This window comes from Haliotis rufescens, unplaced genomic scaffold, assembly GCF_023055435.1.
Source record: "Haliotis rufescens isolate VD_foot unplaced genomic scaffold, xgHalRufe1.0.p SCAF_2, whole genome shotgun sequence".
In the NCBI taxonomy this organism is placed as follows: domain Eukaryota; kingdom Metazoa; phylum Mollusca; class Gastropoda; order Lepetellida; family Haliotidae; genus Haliotis; species Haliotis rufescens.
The window spans coordinates 49,968,689-49,994,503 of record NW_025963890.1 but is presented as its reverse complement, the minus strand read 5'-3'; the positions used below and the strand labels follow the sequence as shown (position 1 = coordinate 49,994,503).

General features: G+C 40.3%; 1 protein-coding gene across 1 annotated transcript in view; it reads right to left on the bottom strand.

Moving 5' to 3' along the window:
• Positions 1-214: 214 nt before the first annotated feature.
• LOC124146218 (ornithine decarboxylase-like) overlaps positions 215-25,815 on the bottom strand; it is a 28,985-nt gene continuing 3,384 nt past the window's right edge. The window contains exons 2-11 of the mRNA XM_048399249.1: positions 13,666-13,787; positions 12,168-12,264; positions 10,464-10,540; positions 9,830-10,002; positions 7,599-7,736; positions 5,851-6,016; positions 5,437-5,608; positions 2,927-3,057; positions 1,964-2,175; positions 215-559 (exon numbers count right to left, since the gene is read on the bottom strand). Of these exons, the coding sequence (XP_048255206.1) occupies positions 514-559; positions 1,964-2,175; positions 2,927-3,057; positions 5,437-5,608; positions 5,851-6,016; positions 7,599-7,736; positions 9,830-10,002; positions 10,464-10,540; positions 12,168-12,264; positions 13,666-13,787 (1,334 nt within the window). The 3' untranslated portion in view covers positions 215-513. The remainder of the gene's footprint in view (positions 560-1,963; positions 2,176-2,926; positions 3,058-5,436; positions 5,609-5,850; positions 6,017-7,598; positions 7,737-9,829; positions 10,003-10,463; positions 10,541-12,167; positions 12,265-13,665; positions 13,788-25,815) is intronic.

Here is a 25,815-nt window from a genome sequence, read left to right as displayed (position 1 = left end):
TATGGCAAGATCCGTCCACTTCAACTGTTGGCGTCGATTCGGCTTCATTGCATTAATGCTTCATAATGGCAGCGATGGGATATCGTTGCATTTACGACATATTAATCAAATTTCAAATTTCAAAGGTAAAGAGCAAAATATGAAAAACGCAATACCAACTTCTTACAACATTAAGGATTTATTTCAATATTGAAATTGAAAGTAGAACCAATAATATGAGCTTCCACGTGATAAAATACATTAATGGTATCATTCATCCAAAGCCATCCACTTGTCGTGATAGTTATCCAATTTCTACTTTCCAGTTTATAAACTGTCTGATAGGGCTGCATAAAAATGAATTGGTCATGTATCTGAGACATATATAAAGTATATTGTGTTGAACCTCAAGTATGGTTGAGCGGTAGATGGACACTGATTTATATCTCTACGTGACATGTGTTTCTCTAAATAGGACAAACCGATACAAACACCATGCTTGGTCAACTGGAAATCAGGAGAAACTAGATGATCTTATTTATATCCATCAATCTGTCTTGCTCCCTTCAAAACCGTTTCCCTGAAAAGAAATAACATACATTTATAACATGGCTCCTTTGTCTTTCAGGATGCTCCAACTAACTGAAATGTTAGTTAAACACCACTTGGCAATGACGGAACTTCTTTTCTTTCCTATCATTACTCTATGCATGCATTTATGATTTGGTAGCTTTTCGTTCAACGAAAAGAACAGATGGAAACGAAATTACTATTATCTTGATGACGGCTATGCTTGATCATAATAGACCCAGCAACATGGGTAAGTAATGTTTCGGTGATTGATAAATGTGCTCGAGTAGGTACAAAATGAATAGTATAAGTTCCTGGGTCATGCATTTCAGACCCCGAGTCGGCAAAGAGGGGTGCACGTGCGAAAGGGTTCCTGAATATCATTCAAAATAACTTTAACAAGAAAATGTTTTTTAAGCGTTTTAGGTGCTGAATTTGCGCACATGGTTTTAATAGGTTAGAGCACTTGGACCATGGACCATAATGACAAATCTGACTCTAACTAACCCTTTTAAGGATTAGACACCAGGGCCCACTTGCACAAAGCGATCTTAGCGCTAAGATGATCGTAACTCCCATACTTTAGCATAGGCTTACAATAGTCTTAGCGCTAAGATCGCTTTGTGCAAGTGGGCCCAGGTCCTCGTGCTTTAACCAATACATAGTGCAAGACATCATAGGAGCATAAGCAAGTTGATGTGAGTTTAACTGCAAAGTTAAACTGAAGTGTTATTTGTCCTGTAAAGGGTCCAACCATCCTCTCCTTAGTAACTTAAGGTCAGCCTTATCCGCACAATTTGGATGAAGACGACTGAATCTTGTAGACACAGCAAATACCTAGTTGGTAGCACGTGTATACCCAGATCTGTTTCTGCAGTAACACTGACAAAACTGATGAGAAGTTGATGTTCTAATGCTGAACACATGACAGTCCACCGGATCTCTCCAATGACGAATACTGTTCAACCACGTACAGATAAGTTACAACCGAGAAGAAATTCTTCGAACAAATATTTAAGCGTCAGTACGGCTAAAGGTTAAACCATCCACAGATATCTTGTAACCGCGTTTAGCGAGAATCGGTGGAAGGCCCGCTACTAATATCTTAATGTCTACCAACTGAAACCCAGTATCAGGCATCGGGGCTCATCTCCCATCTCGCTGTGCAGCACGTTTCCAGCGGCATCACAACAACCTGTCATAAAGCCTGACTCCTGGGCCCACTTGCACAAAGCGACCTTAGCGCTACAACTATTGTAAGCCCATGTTAAAGCATGGGAGTTACGATCATCTTAGCGCTAAGATCGCTTTGTGCAAGTGGGCCCTGATCTAGCAGCATCTGAAGACAAACAGTTGTGTGGACCTATTCTGAACAGGGTTCTCATGGGGTATAAGTTGGTACCATTCAGCTTACCAGATCTCTTCCTCGCACATATAATGACCCTCAGGTACAGCCATTCCATTGAATCGTGAGTGGAGACTGAGAGAGTAGGCGCCCATGTTCTCAAAGTAGAACCAGTCCCCGATCTGGAGCTCGGGGAGAGGCCCTTCCTTCAGGACACAGTCACTGCCGTCACATGTCGGACCCCACAGGCTGGAGGTGAAGGTCACGTCACTAGCGGGTACCTGACATAACCATATACATATTAGAGTCAAATTCACACTGAGCGAGTGATTGGTTTTAACGCAGTTTTGAGAACTTTAAACAGGATTTAAGTTATTGCATAGCGTGTCGGAATGGACAGCTCGAATTGACCGTTTTTTGGAGGTTTATCAGTTTGGAGAAAGCCATGATCACAGGTACATCTGGGATTCAAACCCACAATCACCGGATTCACTGGTTACGGGTTTCTGTCACAAAAGGTCCTATGGCATTTAATTCTGCCAATTGAAACTATGGTCATCCTCAAATTAGAAAAGCATTTTACAAAAATGGCGGAAAAGAAAATTCGCTTCCACGGTAATAACCCCTTCACATTGCACAGGTCAGTTAGTGTCGAAATAGATTCATTTTTCTCTGAGGCCAAAATGGTTATACCAATGATCAAATTATTTTCTGAGCAGATATTTGTAAAAGTCATTATAAAATAGAACGCTTCTGAATAATCGCAATAATCGTTAGGTGCATGTAATATTTGGGTACACTGCCTCCCATTAATTGTGAAATTATTTAAACAGACAAAACGTGCGATCTCGGGCATAGTCGCAGAATGAAATTCCTTAGAAAATACAATTGAATATATTTATCTTAGATAAAACTTTCTTATCGTTTACATTTATCCAAATGACATATTTTGGTATTACTTTATAATTTATAGTTATGCAATGGGAATTATTATTAATCTGGTTTTATTGGTTTTGTACATAAAGTGTTCACCTTGACTAATGTAGGTATCATGCAAGTGTCTTCTGAGAGAACGAAGCTTAACGATCCATAGACACCGTCATTTATATAATACATATATGTTGGGGTGACGTCACGGGGCTTCTCCGGGTCCAAAGTCTTCACTGAGAATACAATAAATATATACCAGTCGTGTAAACATGTCAATTCAATTGCTGTGTTTTTGCAATTACTCTTTGGCATCAATTAAGGGATATTTTTGAATAATCACCGAACAAATTATTAAATTCATCAAATTGAAATATACTGATGATCAAAAGAAAGTACGCCGAGAATTTGTTTTTGAGAGATCAATAGTTTACGTTCAATGAAGGTGAGAAAGGTGATTGTGTTGTTCAACAGAACGTAACAAATAGAAAATCATCACAAGTTGCTGTATTTGGGGGATGCAGCACGAGTAAAATGACGTTGAGAAGACAACTTGCAATGCACGTGAAGTCAGTGAGTGAGTTGGGTTTAACGCTGATTTTAACATAATTCCAGTTATATCATTGCGTGTCAGCTTTATGTGAGAGTAAAGCCCAAAGTGATGCAGGCTTCAGACGTTTACCACTTTGGTGAAACCCATGAGCACGCGTATGGTGCTGACAAACCTAAAACATAACCTCTGCAAACCGGGATTCGAAATCGGAGGCACGCAACTCTGCACAGCGAATTGAGGCGCCTTAGACGACCGTGCCATTTCTGCTCCCAATGCACGTGAAGCATGATATTCGTGTACATAAGGGTATAAAAACGGTGGCATGGCAACCGAACGTTGTTAGTCAACAGTAAAATACCCGAGAACATAGCAAGGCTAACTGCTGAACAACGAGAGAAAGCAAGTGGTATGGTGTCGTCTGAGGCAAGTTACGCGCACGTCGCAAAAGTGAGGGAGTTTGGTTTTACGCCGCTTTTAGCAATATTCCAGCACTATCACGGCAGGGGACACCAGAAATGGGCTTCACACATTGTACCCATGTCGGGATCGAACCCGGGTCTTCGGCGTGACGAGCTAACACTTTAACCACTAGGCTACCCGACCGCCTTTCACGTCGCAAGAATCATGCAAACGAAGATCCCCAAGTTGATGTAGCATTACAGGGTGACTGGCAGAACTGCAGACAGGACACGAAGTGGAAGACCCCGTCTCACAACCATGGAGGACCGCTATCCCCGCACCTTGCACCTATGTCACAGATTCCTCACTGTGACGTCATCTGCATTGAACGTTTCATCAGTCATCACACCATACGTCGCCAACTTCGAGAGTCTGGTATCAAGACCTATCGACCATTCAGAGAAATGTAGCTGGCGAAGCAACATCGACTTCGGCGCTTACTTTGGGCACGCCAAGTTCAATGTTGGCAATGTCGTAAGTGGCAACGTGTGTTAGTTTCTGATGACAGAAGGTTCCAGCTGTTCAGAGCCGACGGGAGAACACATTCTTACTGAAATGGCGGGGAAAGAATGGTTTATATTCTTGAAACTGTGCCGTATGGCGGTAGCAGTGTGATGACTTGGAGAAGGATATGTGGCCGACGGACTGGCGGACTGGTCGTCATTGATGGAAGTCTTAATGCCCAACGTGACCTCGTGTTAGCCTCGTCATATTACCGTTCTTGCAGCTCAACCCCAGGATTTTGTTCCAACAGCATAATACACGATCTCAAACAGCTCGTGTTGTACAGTTTCTGGACACGAACAACGTCAATCCTCGCCATGGCTGACCATTTCATCAACCATACCGGCAAACGAACTCTGTCCAACGTCGTTCTCACAGCTGTTTATTTACACGTGGAAGCCAAACACATTGTTGACTCATTGCCATTCATTTTGCTACAGTAATGATCATGTTCACTCACATGTCATCCTGAGTGTTATCTGCGAAATCGCCCATTTTACCCTAGTGCCGTGTGGGATCTGATGTTGTCAGCTGATGATCAATATTGTGTTCCTAAGCTTTTGTAATACATTTGCATCAACATGTGGTTTGTAACTTATTTATCAGTTTGAAAATAGTATCGGCATACTTTCTTATGATTGTCACAATATGTACTATAAATGATTGCACTGATCTATGCTGGCTTCGTTCACCACGGGGGCGGTTGGGTAGCCGGTTAACGTTTTCGCTCGTCACGCCGAAGACCCGGGTTCGATTCTCGGCAAAAGTACAATGTGTGAAGCCTATTTCTTATGCCCCCCGCCGTGATATTGCTGGAATATTCCTAAAAGCGGCGTAAAACCACACTCTATCACTCGTTCACCACGTTACCTCACAACAACGAGAAAGCGTATTTGTGCATGCGTTGTGCTGCAGATCTCACTCGAGGGAAGTCTGGGCCAGCAAGGCCCCAAAACACCTGCTTGTCATAAGAGCTGAGGTTCGGGTCATAACAATGTGGAACCTTATTTCAAGGAGTCATGTTCATGTGAGCCTCCGATTTGCTTGTAAGAATCGATGTTTTACAGGCCACTGTGGTATAATTTTAACAGTCACTCACGCTCATTTAGATCTCTTTCCCCAACGACGGCCGTGCACTTTCTCTTTGCAATCACACTTGTCACTAAGGTGAAAGGCGATGCTGCAAAGAACCGCCCCGGTTCTGCCATGACCTTGACATTGGAGCTCACGGGAAAGAACTCGTCTAGAGATCTATTCAAGGCGGTGGCAACCTGGAAATAAAATAGCTATCAGTGAACTCATTCTTTCGCGCGTGCGTGCGTGCGTGCGTGCGTGCGTGCATGCATACCAGTTATTTTTTTGTGATTGGGACGTGGCAACTGTGTCAGCCCCCTATCACATGTCCACCCAAGTTCCATTTCCTACTTGGGTAGGATGCGCCCCTCCTTTCCCAAACTCCTGAATCCACCTAATTTATTACGCCATCTGGACCAGGACAGACAAGATGTTGTACCTTTTCAAAAGATACTGGTGCTCCTCTGTGTCCGTAGATACCTCCGCCAACGTCAAGAGTATGAAGAGTGAATCCCATCTTCGCTGCAATCCCAAACACACTGCTGGCTCTCTGTAGTGACGTGGCGAACACTTCCGGGTCCTTTACTCCGCTGCCCACGTGGAAACTGGTGGTGAGGGTGACACATAGGAAAGCAGAGACAATGTCATGTATTAACCAGCGCGGATACCGAATAATGGCAACGATGTTTAGCAAGATGGGGATCAGTTTAATCATGATGTAACGTTTGGAGCAGAAACATCGAACCAGGTTCTTCATAAAGGAGACCGCCTCCCTGGTCTAGTATTAGAGCGTCCGCCCGGAGAGCGGCAGCTTCGGGGTTCGATCCCCGGCCGCGTCATACCAAAAGACGTTAAAAGATGGTACTTGTTGTTACCCTGTCTGGCGCTCGGCATAAAGGGGCTAAAACAAGGACTGGTCGGCTCGGAGTCAGTATACTGTGTCTGAGTGGGGTATTCATGTTAAACTGAGGCATGGTATCTCAGTGAGCTAGCACTATAAATCGGCATCAGTCCGGACTGGTACAAGCAGCCACACACACACATACACGTGCATGCACGTCGCTATATAAGTGCAATAATCTTGGACGCGACGTTAAACCCAATTTCACCTCACCTCTTCATAAAGGACATAGATGACAACACGAGTTGCTGTCATATACTATTTTACAACGCGAGAGAAATCGTTTTAAAACGAGTTGTAAGATAATTGGTGTATGTCAGGCACGAGTGTAGTAATCTTGGTGATATACGCAAACTAAAATCTGGAAATTGATCTCAGGAATGTTTGATACAACTCTCAAATTGTACGCTTAAGGAGGTTAATGACTCGTTTTTCACACGAGAGCCCATCAGAAGAAAGTAGTGGTGGAGTGATTTGGTCGGAAAAGTAAGTTTCAAATCATAGCCCAGAAAAAACAATATTCGTTTATTAGAAAATGCTCACTTCTCATGATGTTTATCTTTTTCTCCGATATGACACCTCACCATGCAAAAAAGTTTTAGCCTCGCCAATCAGCGCTTAGGCTTCGAAATTCTCTGTACGAATGAGTGTCAAAATCAGACCAGCATAAACGAAGTTAAGCGGCCAGTTCCGAATGTAAATAATACAGGCCGCTCCATCATGTTCATGAGACTTTATACACCCTGTCGTTGCTAAAGCGTCATGGCATGTACACACAGAGTACCATCGGAGGCATATTGACGTTATGTGTATGTTTTCTTTTGTTAAAATTGAAATTTCCGAATCGAAGTGGTAATAAAACGAAACCGAATTGGTATAGAAAGGTGGCAAATAATTAACTCAATAACAGACACATGCTTAGTTTGAGTGGTCCAAGATCGCTTAAGATACGCCTGACGCGACCTTCTATGGATGGATACCAAAAGACGTTAAAAGATGGTACTTGTTGTAACCCTGTCTGGCGCTCGGCAATAAAGGGCTGAAACAAGGAGTGGTCAGTGAGCTAGCACTATAAATCGGCATCAGTCCGGACTAGAACAAGAGCGAGCGCGCGCACGCACGCACGCACACACACACGCGCCGCTATATAAGTGCAATAATCTTGGACGCGACGTTAAACCCCATTTCACCTCATCTTTTATGGAGGGGTTGTCCTATCTTCACACAATGATGAGATAAAGATATGTGTTTAATGAAAGTGGACAGGAAGGAATCAAGCGACTGACCTTACTCCTACAACGTCAAGATCAAGGTTTTTAGCTGTCCGCAGTAGGTCGCTGACGTCACCAGGGTGGCAGCCAAACTTGGCTGAGAGGTCGTACATAACTTTATTGCCAGCTGGGGGGACAATCCGAATTAGGAGTCTGGAAACATATGGAGACATATAATATTTAGATCACAGGGGTTTGTAATTTTTCTGTCCTGTATCCAAAGTAGAATAAACATGAAAAGGGATGACATTCTTGCCGATGTAAGAGACGTTGTGACATTGCACTAAAGCTGATGTATACATGTACGTATATCCTTGAATTGCAGGCAGTGATCGTCAGCAGGCAGTATATATATACCAATGCTTATATGGAGTAAATATAAATGGTCAATGCAAGAGAATAACCAGCCCAGATAATCTACCGAAACAGATTCCACTTGGCGTGAGCTTTACGCCACTTTTAGCAATATTCCAGCAATATCACGACGGGGGACACCAGAATGAGTTCACACATTGTACCCATGTCGGGAATCGAACCCGGGTCTTGAGCGTGACGAGCGAATGCTTTAACCACTAGGCTAACCACCGCCCCTCCACTTGGCGTAAAGGGCGAATAGCTGTGGAAATTATATGAATGGACCGAGGAGAGAGGACCTCATGGCATAAGCACGACATCATCGTGATGTGACAGTTCTGCGACTGATGTCTGAGCACATGAATCAGACATTTTAAGGAGCAGTCATAGCAAAGTATTTTTTATGTTTAGAAAATTGCCAAGAACTACTTTCAACACTATTTTGACTCCAAACCTAAGAGATCAGCATGTCATGTCTTGTCAACTTAAAACTAATCAACTCCGAGAATCCGAACCAAACATGTGTTCACTACAGGAGACACAAATAGTACTCTTCAGTACCAATATCAGGTATACCCGGTGGCTGTGAGCTTTCAATAGTATACATCTGTTATAATCTCATTAAGATCAGATCTTATTTCTCGCTATCCCTAAACAAAGATCTGAAGACATACCATTACGGGTCACGTCAGAACGACCTTTCATCCAACCAATCAGAGCGTCGTTTACCAGATCATGAAAGTGACAGTCGGAATGTGTTTTCTAATCATGCATCCTCGAAATATTTGACAGAGAGTATTCCGAACGACAGTTATGGGCTTTATGTCTGTATTCATACAATATAGACCATCTATGAGCCATTCCAGGATGTTCTTTTTATTAGTTTAAAAAATTATAATCGAGAATACGTCAAAATATGTTTCGAAGCGTGGTCGCCAGTTTGAAACTAGTGTCGTAAGGCTCGAGAAAACTGCCTTCTGATTGGCTAATGTCGATTTCATTGGCCGGTCAAAGTTCGCGAAAGGTCGTTCTGACGTTACCCGTAATGGGATGTCCTCAGATCTTTGTTTAGCGGTAGCGAAATGTAAGATCTGTTTTAATGAGATTGACATCTGTGATAAAAGACCGGGTAGCACAATGGCTAAGCGTTTGTTTTATTGTCACAGTAATTGTGATTTGTTATTCAGCACGGTCAAAAATAGCTTATGGTATAGCACAAAATCACATGCCTCCCCTTTCGGGAAATTTAAATAATGTAATCATCAACTTACGCCATTAGTCTCAGACGTACGTATCCGAGATTTACTTTAAACCCTTAAACCATAAAAAATCATATAGAATTTAAAATTACTATGACGAATCACCACTTTATACCCTGTCACTGGTTATAACGTAGTTCACTTTCACTCTTTCATATTTATCCGGACCGCCTCCGTGGTCTAATGGTAGAGCGTCCGCCCGGAGAGCGGAAGGTCCGGGGTTCGATCCCCAGCCGCGTCATACCAAATATGGTACTTGTTGTTACCCTGTCTGGCGCTCGGCATAAAGGGGCTAAAACAAGGATTGGTCGGCTCGGAGTCAGTATACTGTGTCTGAGTGGGGTATTCATGTTAAACTGTGGCATGGTATCTCAGTGTGCTAGCACTATAAATCGGCATCAGTCCGGACTAGTACAAGCAGCCACACACACACATACACGTGCATGCCATCGCTATATAAGTGTAATAATCTTGGACGCGACGTTAAACCCCATTTCACCTCATATTTATCAACTAACACATGCAATGTATGGGAGTGTATGGGAGTACATCTTGCTGCTGTTGCTTGTGTCCAAATAGATCTGGAAGCAGTTTCCTGCTTTTGACTACTGATTCAGATGTATATATGGTTACCGTGCATGTGGATACGTTGACTTGACCTTATAGAGTTCAGCCTCGTTGTCAAAGGTCATAAGATCTATGTTATTCCTTGCCGCATACTCAAGATGGGAAGTCTGCTTGCATGGGTTGGCATACACAACTCGGCCCGGGGCCACGCCCATCTGTAACACAGTCTCTATCTCGCACTGCAAATATAGAGATTAGACCATTGTAAGGAACGGATATAAAATAATAAAGTCCACGTTAGACCAATATCTTCTTTATATCAGTTTCAGACATAGTCCTGTCAGTGTCCCATGACAGTTCTTCAGTGTAACTGACAATGACATACTTATGATGACGTCATAAGTTACAACTGTGACGTCATAATGTATTTACACACTCCAGCGACGACAACCAAGTAATTTAACAATTGTATTAATATATCCTGGTAAGAACGAGCCGGGAAAATCAGTTTGGATCACTCGAAACGTGAAATGGTAAAATATTAAGGCTTAGAGATATTATGAAAATTTGAAACATTTTCAACATTTCTAAAAATAGTCATTTTTCCTCTTGCAGGTTTGTGATTTCTGCCATGATAAATAGTGTTTAAAGAGCGCCGGGTGGCAAAACCGATCAGTTAATAATTAGTACAAGATAGTACCTTGCTTGCACAGTCGAACCCCGCTCCAAGCTGGGACAGAACTCGTAGAAATATTGGATCAGCATTACACTTGACAGCTGCAGTGAATGGGGAACGTGCAAAGATAAATTATACAGTCAAGGTTCTCCCAACTACAAATACGAATCGTAAATGAATGCATTATTGATGATAAATATTAAGCATTTTATGTTACCTCTCAGGTATATACGAGTGTATCACTGCCTTGTGGTTGCCCGATTTAGAAAACTCCTTATAAGGACACAGATATTTCCCTTTTGAGTTGTGTGCACAATACATTCAAACTTTATTTAGTGATACAAAGGTATATTCGCGAATTTATCCAGCAAATAATGCTGATGTATTTGCGATCACTACTGTACAGCTTACATTCAACTTAATGCAAAGCTCGCATGCTATTTATAGCCCTAATGTATAGATTGGAGAGTCAATATGACGCAATTCAATGTCACACCACTTTGACATATTAAAAACTTGAACAAAATACATTGCCATGTGTCATCAACTATTTGTACTATTCAGAGCTTATGAAAAGCATGTGTTTATGATTCAATATGAAATAGTGATGATACCAGGTGTTCATGGAAAGGTGAGCTTATCCAGCCCCGCCTTTAGACCCCGTCACAAACACACGCAAAGGCAAGTTTATCCTTGACCTAAAAAAACCGGGAACATAAATTATGGTACGAGTCAAAATAGGGAATTGTATAGGTCATCATTGTGGTCATTCAAGGGTCAAATTTTGAAATGTCCTTTGCACGTCCACCACATGTTTACCAAATAAAACGGTTTTGAAAGCTTTGTTGGGGCCTTGAATGTTTTAAGTTTAATAAAAGCAACTTTTGAATCAGAGTATGACGCTCTGTGAAATGATCGATTGTACCTCAAACGTTTTGAATTGTAGACACCAAAGGCTGGAGCTGCTGGGATATGGCTCGACATGAAGGGAAAGTTGACTATTGTCATACAGTTTCACATTTCTTCTGGATTTTTATTTTGTCACTCTGAATCTTTATTCATAGATCCAAATATGAAACAGATGAGGCGGTTTCACTGGTCTCTATTATTTCTAGCTAAGGTGCCTAAGTCAATTGAAGGAAATTGGCTATTTGACCGTTATTGGATGAAATCGGATCATATATATATATATACCTGAACTTAACTTAAACTTCTTGGCTAAACACGATAAAAGGGAAATGTGTTTTCCGAGGTAAATGTGAATCTTATTAGTTTTGGGAAGGACCTGCTTGTAAATGAATATATGACGCCATTGTTGCCAGATCTACAGGAAACAACTGGTCCATCTAGAGCTATTCACATCACACAAAGCATTCACGGGCTTTTGCTCTTAGGATGGTGGATAAGTGCTCCAGATATAAGTTATACATATTACAATAAAAACTTGAATGTATCAAGAATTGAGGCAACTCCCCTACAAAGTAGGCTACAAAGTATCTTTTCAACAATAACTAAAACCTGCACTGCTGGTATTGAGCTGGCATTGAAATGAAAAACAAACAGAAATAATAGAAACTGTTTGTCGCTCTTGGCGTGGCTCCCCGTTCATGCTAAGGCTACTGGTGTATCTGGTCTAAATCCCATATGCAGGTCGCCGTCATAAAATCTATATTGCTGGTTACAACAACCATTCACTCTGAATGGATATATCAAGAACTAATCCCTCACCGTAGAACGGCGTCACCCGTGGCAGCAGTCTCCGCCAACGTTGGTAGTTGTTTACAAGGTCACCGAGATCGACAATGTAGAAAGCATCGTCACAACCCTGCAACACGTGGAACTGATAAACACGTGCTCTAGTATGAGACACAGTGAAGGGGTTCTCCTTTGGTATAACGTGTCTTTGTGCTTCGATCATGTCACACATTCTGACCATCCGATCCTCATGGTCATCTGGCGGCTGTCCCGGAGAGATATAGAATCTAAATGTACGGGTAATTCAAGATCCAATCATATAGTAGCAGTCGAAGGAGGAATAGATTGTTGGACGACTGTGACCTTTGGAGGCAAGTACAAACAGTTATAACAAACAGATACGAGGGGCGTAGTCACTGGGGGCTAAGTCTTGGCTGTACAGTTAAATCTCCCTCCCAACAGCCCAGACTTTGCCCACAGTGACTATTTCCTGTTCCGGCAAATGAAATCTGCCCTACGTGGAAGACGCTTCAAGGATGACGAGGACATAAAGGCTGCCACAGAGGCGTGGTTAGAGGGCCAATCTGCAGATTTCTATAAAAGTGGTATTAAAAGCTTGAAGGACAAATGGAATAAGTGTATTGAGGTGAATGGAGATTATATTGAAAAATAAAAGTTCAAAAGATATTCTGCGACTTGGTCTTATATTGAAGTTGCAAAACTTATTGAAAGCCCCTCGTATCATTGAACATTTTGTGATACAGATAATGTACTGAAAAATAGATTTCATCAATCTCGTGAAAATCCATATGTACAGGAAAAGGTTAAAAAACAGAGGATACATTATGCAACAACATAGTTGTACATCATTACAGATGGGTGAGCAAACGCAATAATGCTTGGTAAATATTATTAGGTAATACTTTCCGGTTTGTCCCCCAAAAGTATGTTGTGCCTGTTGTACATGAGGATGTCACAAGAGAAGTGAGTGAGTATGGTTTTACGCCGCTTTTAGCAATATTCCAGCAATATAACGGCGGGGACACCAGAAATGGGCTTCACACATTGTACCCATGTCGGGAATCGAACCCGGGTCTTCCGCATGACGAGCGAACGCTTTAACCACTAGGCTACCCGACCGTCCCCCTGTCACAAGAGGAAGTGACATAAAGATGTAAACGTATAAAGTACATGTGCATTGTATTTATATTTTAGTTGAGATCGTAAAGTGAATGTGGGTTCCTTGGCGAGATGAGAATGAAATCCAGGTGAACACTAATCCACGGACTGTTTATAATGTAGCGATGTGAGAAGGCATCAGTGGGTGGATTCGGCGCCTTATTATTGTCCATTATTATTAATTGAAAATAAGAAGCTAGGAATCATGAAAAATTGTGGGGATATGTTTTGAAGTGAAGACTACGATTTCATAAAAATATCCCTGAAAGTAATCATGATCCCAAACTTTCTTTGTTCAGTGTACTATTTAATGATATCACGTAACTTAACTGAGCTTTTGTTGTTCTGTTACCTTTTGATCCGCAGACCTGGCAATATCGGCAATTATGTCCAACTTGGAGCGACAAGGATGCGCTACATGGATCTGTTGTCCATCCATCAGGAACTGGCTGTGCATCCGGTCACACGAAGAATCTGAAATACGCCAACTGTTACGTCTCACGCCCATAACTCATAAGAAAGGCAACAGCATGCACTGTACACAAGCATATTATCAGTGTGGCAGGACAAAGTGAACGCACGTTGATGCATAACAGTGTCCATTCCAGCTTCGTCTGGCAAATGAGTGAGTGAGTGAGTGAGTGAGTGAGTGAGTGAGTGAGTGAGTGAGTGAGTGAGTGAGTGCACCTAATAAAGTTAAGATATATGTAATGCACTATGGGTAAGATGGCCTGGGATTCTGAATAAACTGAATCTGAATAATTGTCTGTACCATACCGAATTTGGCAGATTTCTCCACAGAGGTATTTACATCATTTCGGACTTTCCTCCCACATGGCGCATCGGGAAATGACCCAAAAGCTGCTCAAATTGGCATTCAATCACTCCTGGCAATGTAAGTGCATGTTTAAAAGTATACATGTATACAGGTAACACTCTGTGTCTCCACAACCTACGCGGCTTCCCCCCATCCTTAAGGTGTAAGGCCAACTGGACATACTCAATCAACACAACTCAACATGATTTGATATATTCAATGCAGCTTGAGCATAGACAGAAAAACAATACCACAGTTCTAAACCAGTACCACATGTAGAATGACTAATAATACAATTATTATACAATATCTATCTCTGTTGAATCACCATTTGTACAAACTTAACCCGTGAAGATACGGGGTAGAATAGGTCTTCCGCAACCCATGCTTGCCGTAAAAGGCGACTATGCTTGTCGTAAGAGGCGACTAACGGGATCGGGTGGTCAGGCCCGCTAACTTGATTGATGCATGTCAGTGATGCCAATGGCGTGGATCGATGCTCAGGATGTCAATCACTGGAATGTCTGGTCCAGACTCGATTATTTACAGACCGCCGTCATATAGATGGAATACTGCTGAGTGCCGCGTGAAACAACAAACAAATTGTACAAACTTAACGTCAACGGCACGAAACAACTGAAAACTAGCGTAGCATTTAAAAAGGCAGGTTTGGTGCACATCCGGTTTTTTTGGCAGATTGGAGGTGTGTCATACAATACTCACAGAAAGTATGCCTGTTCTGTTACTCTTCCGCTTACATGGTTTAGGGGCATACAGATAGCTATGTTCTGTGGGTTGTACCCGATACATACAGAGGTAGATATATGTAGTTTTTATATGGAAATATACACGGATTCTAAAAATAATTATGTTGTCACGTTAATCTGGATTGCTAAAAGCACGGCAAATACCAATCGTTCTTGTGAGCAATTATCTGCGCGTTTTGATTTGGTGGAACATTGTTGTCATTCACCCTTTGTACAAAGTGTGTATGTTCAGAATGATTGTTAGTCGTTTGGACGTCTAGCCTGGTTGCTTTATATATTTTTCATGAAATTTGGCGATTGACTTTTGGGATAAACAATTGGTCGAAGGATTTAAACTTACCGAAAGTGTTCGCCGATGTAAAACAGCTTGTCATCATTGGTCAAGAAATTGGTTATCAGCATGATATTTAAAGACTGTATCTGTGACAGACATCTTCGATACTATCAATCTGTAACTATCTGGTAACCTTCAGTATCAATTTGACCACACTGTTAACACTGATCACCTCCCTTGTATTTATTAAAACGTTGTCTCCGACATCAACATGATGGAAGGAATTTACGTTGTTTGTATGACAAAGGTGCGGTTTCCGGTTATCTAATTTGCATACTCATATCATTGGGGTATGACATACATGGTTTAATGTCATAGGCTTGTGTTACGGATACACATTTCAAATGATAAACGTCACTTTTCTATTATCAAAAATACCCATAGTAAAGTGACGTCGAAATGACTTAAGGTGTCAGGAACATAACAATGCCTAAATGCATAAATATCTACGAAATACAAAAATACTTGAGCGGTTATTAGACAAGAAGAATAGCATATTCCGATAAACAGAGTCGACTACACGATAGCATAGCATAGCATTTTCCCAGGTATCAACGCAATGTGAGCTACAGTTCATAGAGCCATATTCCCGAACGGAATATACAATACATGCAGGTACGTTCACACATAAGGGCAAATCTAGAGGGAATCCGCGCACCCCCATTTCAGTGTTAACCTGTCATGTGGTTTTGTTAACACGGGAAGTGTGTGCCTTTAAAATCACAGATACGCCCTTTGGTGCAAACTGTTTTACAATTGCCCAAATAATCAGATACAGGAAAAACATACTTAAGATCATGGTATGAAATGGTAATGCAGAAGTTTACTCTGTTTCTTGTTCAAATTTAGACATATCGGGATATCATGAAATCAGTCTGGTGAAAAAACATTTTATTGACACCAGCTCCCCTCTTTCCGGTGTAACATGAGGTTTGTTGTATTATTTTCGTACACAAACCAGAACTTCAGTAAGCATGTGAGATCCTACCTTATACCAGCTGTTCTCTCCAGTGACACTGGCATAAAACGTAAACATATTCTAATTCGTCGTGATGTTGCGCGAATGATAATATTTATGGGAATATTCAATGAATGGTACGATTTAATTACTGAATATAAATTTATAATAATCAGATCGTGACCAGGCCATTTGAGTAGTATAGGTAATGGGGGTTCTACCGCAACTCCACTGAGGCCAGATTTATATACCTATACTGCTACTACAGAGGGAACTTTTTATGTGTAAACGCTGATGCGATTCAACGATCGTCATGAGATTAAACTAAATTGTAATGAAAATATTCTCTATAATTTTTATTCATACGTATACCATTATTTTTAACAAAGTGATACTCAACAGTTCTTCGTTCATTTTACTGGGAGACCAGACTATAAACTCTTCTTGGTAATTGGAAAGAAACAATTGATGACCGTATTTGGTTGGTTTGACATCACTGATATAATATATACCTTGTGGTAATTCTCTCCATTTGATAATTTTGTCCCTGAGCATAAATATTTCGATAGCTTTTTCGAGTTCTTCCTTTGTTGGTTTGTAATTCTCCATTATTATATATTTACGTAAGCATTCTTCTAAATGTGATCTAATGATAGTAAGCAATCATTTTTAATCTCCAACCAGTTCTTTGGTTTTGGCACGGAATAATTGACGCGCTTGTTGTCTCCCCTGTTCTATGAACTTTTTTTTCTCGTCTTCGTTAATACCACTGGTCTTACGAGAATTGGATCGAATCTCTTGCTTCATTACATTGTATTTGGTGAGTTCTGACAGCACTAAACGAAACTCTTCCTCGAATATCTTACAATCCATCATTGCTGTTGAAATATGATCCTCAATGCTGTTCAACTTTGCTTCGGCGAGTATCCGAATATTATCATGTTTTAATGCTTTCTTTTGCAACCTACAAGAAATGAATTTTATCATTATTCCTGCCAGTCCTGAGACTCCGGCGGCCATTTCCATGCCAAGTACGATAGGCGCGGCGAATATAGTTGATAATAAATCGACACCGGCTACACTTTTTTACAGCCGGACGACTAAATAACATATGACCTGGGTTTTCTGGCAGGGGAGAGACTAACACACTTTTTCGTTTTGATGGGATATAAGCCCCGAGTACGATCCCACTATTTATTATCTTAGTTAAATTATGTACCTTACCCATCATCACATACGGTGGGGTAATGACGATTTTCAGCGGCCACTCGATGTTTGCTTCGACCATAGTCCATTTATTATCATCGTTGTGAGTAAGATTATACGAAGTGTTTTTATGGAGTCTACAAACGTCGACATCGGTTAAATCTCCTAGATTACCCGTGAGTGTAACTTCTTTCCGCTTGTATACATTATCTTGTAAGTGTAAAGCGTATAACTTACCATCGGTACCGGGTTTACCGAATCCTTCTGTGTCTCCGAGATCGGAAAGCGCAATTGTATTACATTGTCTGAGCGTTCCAGGGCCTGATGAATCAACCATTATTTATAATATGGAGTGTTACACTCAAGTATCCTATATGTACAGGTTCATGTTTTACATCTAATACAGACATTTTGAGGTATGAAATAATACCACGCTTTAATTTTTTATATTGTAATGATGAGAAATATTCCGCTCTACCGCTATTGTATTTTTCATCTTTGACTGGAACACATCTGAGTAGAGTTGAAGGACTTTCTAGTTGAATATAATCCGTCGTGCTTATTTGATCAAGATGGATGCACAACTCTTTATAGGGAACTCAATCGGGTAATTTAACCCCCCAAATGTTGTCTCGATTAATGTTAGTTCTCCTCTAAATCCAAGTGTAATTCCTAAGTTCAGGAAAAGCTTTACACCCTTTTCTCCAGCGTTCAAAATCAGCATCCCATTCGACTCATTTTGTGTGAGACTAATTCCATTAGGCTTAAAAATTTCATCATTGAGTGAGCATACACTGTAATACCCATCAGGTATAATAATGTATTTGTCAATAACATCGTTTTCACCTAATATATATATATCTCATTATTACCTCTTGCAGCACTTATATTGGTCCAACGTGGGTAATACGTTACATCGCAGAGAGCGACTTCAAGTTGTCCATCCGATAGTATGAAGCAGTTCAATAGACTGATCATTTGTTATGTGTAACATACATATTAAATATACAATAATACTATATCATTACTTAAATATGAAATCAACTTATATTACTAATCAGTCGATTTTAGTAAGTGCATCTGGTGCTAATTTTGTTGTTGAATTCCCTGATATCGTTGAAAAGTACAGGGTCACGGCAACTAGCGATAAAATGGTGCACGATTGGTTCCACAATCCGATGCAATTTTGGCAGAATCAGTTAAAATTTGCCATATGGTGTGCAACAACAGGATGTGGTGTATCTCATTATGCCCGAGGATTTGAACTAAATAAGTCTGTTTTATCATTTTACGTGTACTATTTTCGGAGCAATCAAGAAGTTATAACCGAATCCGATACTATAAACACATCATTAGATACATCAATTCAGAGGATACAGAAAACTTTAGAACGCTGGACTAATAGAGGTTCGGGTTGGGGTGTGGATAAAATCGATAGTTTATATTTAGATATAGCAAATTATATGCCCTTCAAAGGTGGATCTTATATAGATTTACCCCCGTATTATAAAAAGAAAAAAGCCATAATTAATGTAAAAAATAAAGGCGATGACTGTTTAAGAATGATGATAAGATCTGCATTGTTCCCCGTAGATTCTAAAATTGCAAATAGACCTTCTAGCTATCTTCAAAACGATTGACTAAATCTCGATGGTATAGACGAACCTACACCAATATCACAAATTGATAAGGTGGAAAAGCAAAATAATTTAGCCATAAATGTTTTCGGACATTCTAAAGGAATTGTTGTACACAGGATAAGCTCCGGTCCAGAAAATATTCCTAGAATCAATTCATTTCTGATCGAAAAAGATGGAAAATATCATTATACATGGATAAAGAGTTTAAGCAGACTATTATACGATCAAACAACCCATAAGGAAAAGAAATATTTCTGCGAAAGATGCCTACATGGGTACAGCAGACAAGATCTATTAGAAGCGCATAAAGAAGACTGCAGAGGTGTTGGACAGAATGCTATCAGGATCGATATGCCTAAGGAGGGGAAAAATATATTGAAATTTGAACATTATTGTAATCAAATGCCAGTACCGTACGTAATTTACGCCGACTTCGAAGCGCTTATGAAACCTATAGAAAATACCGACCGAAGCAATCAAGATAGTTTTACGTATTAAACTCAAGAACATATTCCTTGTGGGTTTGGATATATAGTTGTAAGGTATGATGGGAAACAAACCCGCCCGTGATTTACAGAGGTCCTGATGCAGCGGGAAAATTCCTAGAATATCTACAAAATGAAGAGAGAATAATCAGGGAAAATTTATCGCGTAAGAAACCCATGTGTATGACGAGGGATGATTGGAGGGCCTATAAGAAGTCAACGAGTTGTCATGTTTGTAATGAACCCCTGAATGGGGATTCCGTAAGAGATCATTGCCACGTCACGGGTAATTATCGCAGAGCCGCGCATAACGAGTGTAACTTGAAACTAAAAATGAATTCTCAAACAATACCCATCCCCGTTGTGTTTCATAACCTTAGAGGATATGATTCACATCTCATTATGCAAGCTATCTCAAAGACCGACGGCGGTTTAACGTGCATTCCTAATAATATGGAAAAATATATATCGTTCTCGTCGACTAATACTATACATTATACGGACAAGGATGGGAAAGCCAGAATAAAGCAAAGTAATGGACTTAGATTCATAGACTCCGTACAGTTTCTGTTATCTTCCCTGGACAATTTAGCTAATGCGAACAATCCCGATAACTTTGCAATAACAAATCAATATACCGATCGGTGCCGTCATTTGTTGCTGAGAAAAGGTGTATATCCTTACGAATATATGGATGATTGGTCTAGATTCGACGAAACTAAATTACCACCTCTTGAATCATTCTATAGTAACTTAACAGAATCTAAAATAACCGATGCCGATTATGAACACTCTCTGACGGTGTGGGATAAATTAGGGTGTAAGAATTTAGGTGATTATCACGATCTGTACTTAAAAATCGATGTACTGTTACTCGCCGATATATTCGAGATATTTAGAAAGACATGTTTAAAACAATACGGCTTGGATCCGGCATGGTACTATTCCTATCGTGGGATGCATTGTTGAAGAAGACCGGTGTAGAACTAAAATTACTCACCGATTACGATATGCACTTGTTTATTGAGAAAGGATTAAGAGGTGGTATATCGATGGTAGCAAAAAGGTATTCTAAGGCTAATAATAAATTAGTGGAAGGATATGATCCGAGTAAACCAGACACGCATATATTATATCTCGACGACAACAATTTGTACGGATGGGCTATGAGTCAACCTTTACCCACGGGTGGTTTTGAGTGGGTCGAAGTAAATGATATCCATAATATCAATGTGAATAAAGGGTACATACAAGAAGTTGACTTGGAATATCCAAATTCGTTACATAAAGATCATAACAGTTATCCGCTAGGTCCCGAAAGATTAATGGGGAATAAAGATTGGACGTCGGAATATCAACACTCCTTGATGGGCAATACAAGGTAAGCTAACGTAGAAAAACTCGTACCAAATTTGATGGATAGACAAAATATATAGTTCACTACAGAAACCTCCAGTTATATCTATCGTTAGGTATGAAACTAAAGAAAATACACAGAGTTCTAAAGTTTGATCAAAGCCCTTGGATGGAGCCCTATATAAGGCTGAACACAGATTTAAGAAAGATAGCTACCAGCGATTTTGAAAAGAATCTATATAAGCTCATGAATAACTCAGTATTTGGTAAAACTATGGAGAATCTAAGGAAGCGTGTTGATGTTAAATTAATCAGATCTAATGAGGAAGAAAGACTCAGGAAACTTATAGCCAGTCCGGCTTTTAACAGAAGTAAGATATTCGATAACGACTTAGCCCCGTTGCATATGCAGAAAAGTAATATAAAATTCAACAGACCGGTGTACGTTGGTATGAGTATTCTTGACTTGTCAAAACACTTAATGTATGACTTTTATTACAACAAACTTAAGAAGCAATACGGCGATAGATGCGAGGTGTTATATACCGACACAGATTCTTTATTGATGGAAATACAAACCGAGGATGTGTATAAAGATATGGCAGAACAAATAGATATGTACGACACGAGCGATTACCCAAAAGATAATCCACTGCACAGCGTAGTAAATAAAAAGGTGTTAGGTAAGATGAAGGATGAATGTGCTGGAACCCCTATAGCAGAGTATGTCGGATTAAGACCTAAGATGTATTCTATAAAGAAGTCTGATAATGGAGAGATAAGAAAAGCTAAGGGTGTTAAGAAGTATGGGGTAAAAAAGCATATCAAACACGAACAGTATAAAGAAGCATTATTCAATGGTAGAACATTCAAACACAAGATGAACTCTTTAAGAAGTTACAATCATAGAATATATGGATTAAGAATGAACAAGACATCATTATCTCCCTTAGATACAAAGAGATGGATTGATAAGGATGGTGTAACTACCTATGCTTATGGTTATTTAGGGCGGTAATACTGTATCGTTGGGAACTATGAGCAACTCGTCTCGTACAAATGCCCTGCCCGGTCCATCTTTAAGATAATAAAGAATAGGCTCTCCTTCTTTCATAACCAGTCAACTAATGTTATATGTCTTAAGAGACCAAATCGGATCGGTTGTGCGACGTAGGCCTCCTTCGAGTTCACCGGGCTGGTATAGATATCTTACCCTTACTCTATCCAGAAGTTTTTGTTCTTTGCCTCTCCTCGTTGCTGAAGATTCGGAAATCACGGATTTCATTTTAATCGCATCGGATGGTTTCTTTCACGATTAATCTCGTTACTTCATTATTCAGCGCTGATACAACAGCTGATAATCGTGTCACCCATTTGGTTGATCTCAATCGTTCCGATTTCATTTCGATCACATACTGATAGCTAAACAAACGTTCCGCTAATGTCCTGTTAAATCTTTCAACGATAGCTTGACTACGGTGGGCCTCTTTTTCACCACGCCTGATTTCGACATCGTGCGTTGTTAACAGTTTAGTTACCGATCCCATAAACTCACGACCAGGATCTACTTGAAATAGCGTAGGCCATTTTAGTGGTCCGCGTTTATATATATGACTCAGTGCATTAGCTACTTCTGTTGAATCTTTCGAGGTTAATGGCTCAGCCTCCTTGTAGTGCCTAGCCACATCCACTACGGTTAAAGCGTATTTATACGTTTTGCGTCTTACCTTATCATGGGGAAGAAACAAGAGGTCAGCCTGATGAACTTCATTCGTTGTAATATCAAACTTCTTCCTCGGTATATAACGCGGTTCTGGTAAGTATATTTGCCATATCGCTTGTTTCTTTAACCAATCCTTGGCCACATCTTGGCCGCGGTGGCTAATTTTTTTATTGCTCCTATACCTTTCCAATATCCTCGTGGGCTATAGTCAATTTTATCCATTATTAATTAATATTGATATTTCTTTTAATACGAATTATGACTATCGTTAAATCGCATCATCATTTACACATAAAAAAATCCCCCTGTAGTGGTAGTATAAGTATATAAATCTGGCTCTAGTAGAGTTGCGGCAGAACCCCCATTACCTATACTACTATTTGTGATAATTCCAATTCGTATTGGAACGGAATAGATATGATGACGTTGGTTTAGTAACGGAGACGATATGGTCACAGTGGTAAAGTAAAGGAGAAGATATGATCACAATGGTACAGGGATGGAGAAGATATGATCACAATGGTACAGGGATGGAGACGATATGATCACAGTGGTAGAGTAAAGGAGAAGATATGATAGCAATGGTATAGTAACAGAGAAGAATGATGTAGTGATGGAGAATATATGATCACAATGGATAGGGATTTAGAAGATATGATCACAATGGTACAGGGATGGAGAAGATATGATCACAATGGTACAGGGATGGAGAATATATGATCACAATGGCATAGGGATTTAGAAGATATGATCACAATGGTACAGGGATGGAGAAGATATGATCACAATGGTACAGGGATGGAGAAGATATGATCACAATGGTACAGGGATGGAGAAGATATGATCACGATGGAAAAGTAAAGGAGAAGATATGATAGCAATGGTATAGTAACAGAGGAGAATGATGTAGTGATGGAGAATATATGATCACAATGGCATAGGGATTTAGAAGATATGATCACAATGGCATAGGGATTTGGAAGATATGATCACAATGGTACAGGGATGGAGAAGATATGATCACAATGGTACAGGGATGGAGAAGATATGATCACAATGGTACAGGGATGGAGAAGATGTGATCACGATGGGAAAGTAAAGGAGAAGATATGATAGCAATGGTATAGTAACAGAGAAGAATGATGTAGTGATGGAGAATATATGATCACAATGGCATAGGGATTTAGAAGATATGATCACAATGGTAAAGTAAAGGAGAAGATATGATAGCAATGGTACAGGGATGGAGAAGATATGATCACGATGGAAAAGTAAAGGAGAAGATATGATAGCAATGGTATAGTAACAGAGAAGAATGGTACAGGGATGGAGAAGATATGATCACAATGGTACAGGGATGGAGAAGATATGATCACAATGGCATAGGGATTTGGAAGATATGATCACAATGGTACAGGGATGGAGAAGATATGATCACAATGGTACAGGGATGGAGAAGATATGATCACAATGGTACAGGGATGGAGAAAATATGATCACAATGGCATAGGGATGGAGAAGATATGATCACAATGGTACAGGGATGGAGAAGATATGATCACAATAGTACAGGGATGGAGAAGATATGATCACAATCGTACAGGGATGGAGAAGATATGATCACGATGGAAAAGTAAAGGAGAAGATATGATAGCAATGGTATAGGGATTTAGAAGATATGATCACAATGGTAAAGTAAAGGAGAAGATATGATCACAATGGTACAGGGATGGAGAAGATATGATCACAATGGTACAGGGATGGAGAAGGAATGACCTCAATGGCATAGGAAGGGAGAAAATGTGATCACAATGGCATAGAGGTGTAGAAGATGTGATCACAGTTGGGAAGAATTGAAGCTATATGATCACAATGGGATAGTAATGATGAAGATATGATACAAATGGTACAGGAACGGAGAAGATTTGATCACAGTGGTTTACTAACGGAGAAGATGGGATCACACTGATATAGGGATGGATGCTATATGATCAAAATGGTATGGGAACGGAAACTATGTGATCACAATTGCTATGATTGTGTTTAAGATGAGTCACCTTAATTTGCATTTTAACAAACCTCTTCTGTGTGTAGGTTGTGATATAATATAGTTGTTTTTGCATTCATGAACTATCCAGTGGAACGATAATCTAATATTGTAATACACAAGCATGTTTGCTAAACAGTCATCATCAATATCATGTCATACATTAAAAGAGATAAAAAATATTAATTGAAAATAGTCACAACAAAACAAATGTATATCGTGTGCTATCCGGATGATAAGGTTTGCATTAATTTCATGATATAAGTTAGTTAATAATATTTGTTTTATTCTACACCAACACGATTTCATCCATTTTGTTCAATTACAAGAACGTGATTTAGAACGTCGACTTGTAAATTAACGTGTTAATTCCACAACGTGTGGCTGCCACGTTGGTCATATACTCTTAGAATAAAGTAGGGGAACATTAAATATAAATGTTAATACCGAGTAGTAGAACAAAGATAAGTATGGCGATCCTACAGTTTGCACGTGCCTCACGTGGTAGCGCCACACACGTGCGTTGGGTGTCATTCCTGATATTGACACTTTAAAGGAAGGTCAATTAATTTTTGTGGATCATTATTTCTGTCAATCTTATCGATCCTGCTTTCATACAGTTGTGATTTTCTTGATTTCATTCATTGTTTGTGTATGAGGTGAGGTGAGGTGAAATGGGGTCGCGTCAAAGATTATTGCACTTATATAGCGACGAGCCTGCACGTGTGTGTGTGTGGCTGCTTGTTCTAGACCGGACTGATGACAATTTATAGTGCTAGCACACTGAGATACCATGCCGCAGTTTAACATGAATACCCTACTCAGACAGAGCATACTGACACCGAGCCGACCAGTCCTTGTTTTAGCCCCTTAATGCCGAGCGCCAGACAGGGTAACAACAAGTACCATCTTTTTACGTCTTTTGGTATGACGCGGCCGGGATCGAACCCCGGACCGTCCGCTCTCCGGGCGGACGCTCTACCACTAGACCACGGAGGCGGTCCTGTTTGTGTATGAACTGTCGATGGGTCATCTGCAACGGGCGGACCGTCTACGGCCTATTGGTTGGAAACGGACAGAAGCCAGCGTGCAGTGGCCAATACGTTCAATGTTTTACAGTCTGTGTTTAGCAGATTATAAACAAGTACCAACAAACCCAAAAAGTTGAG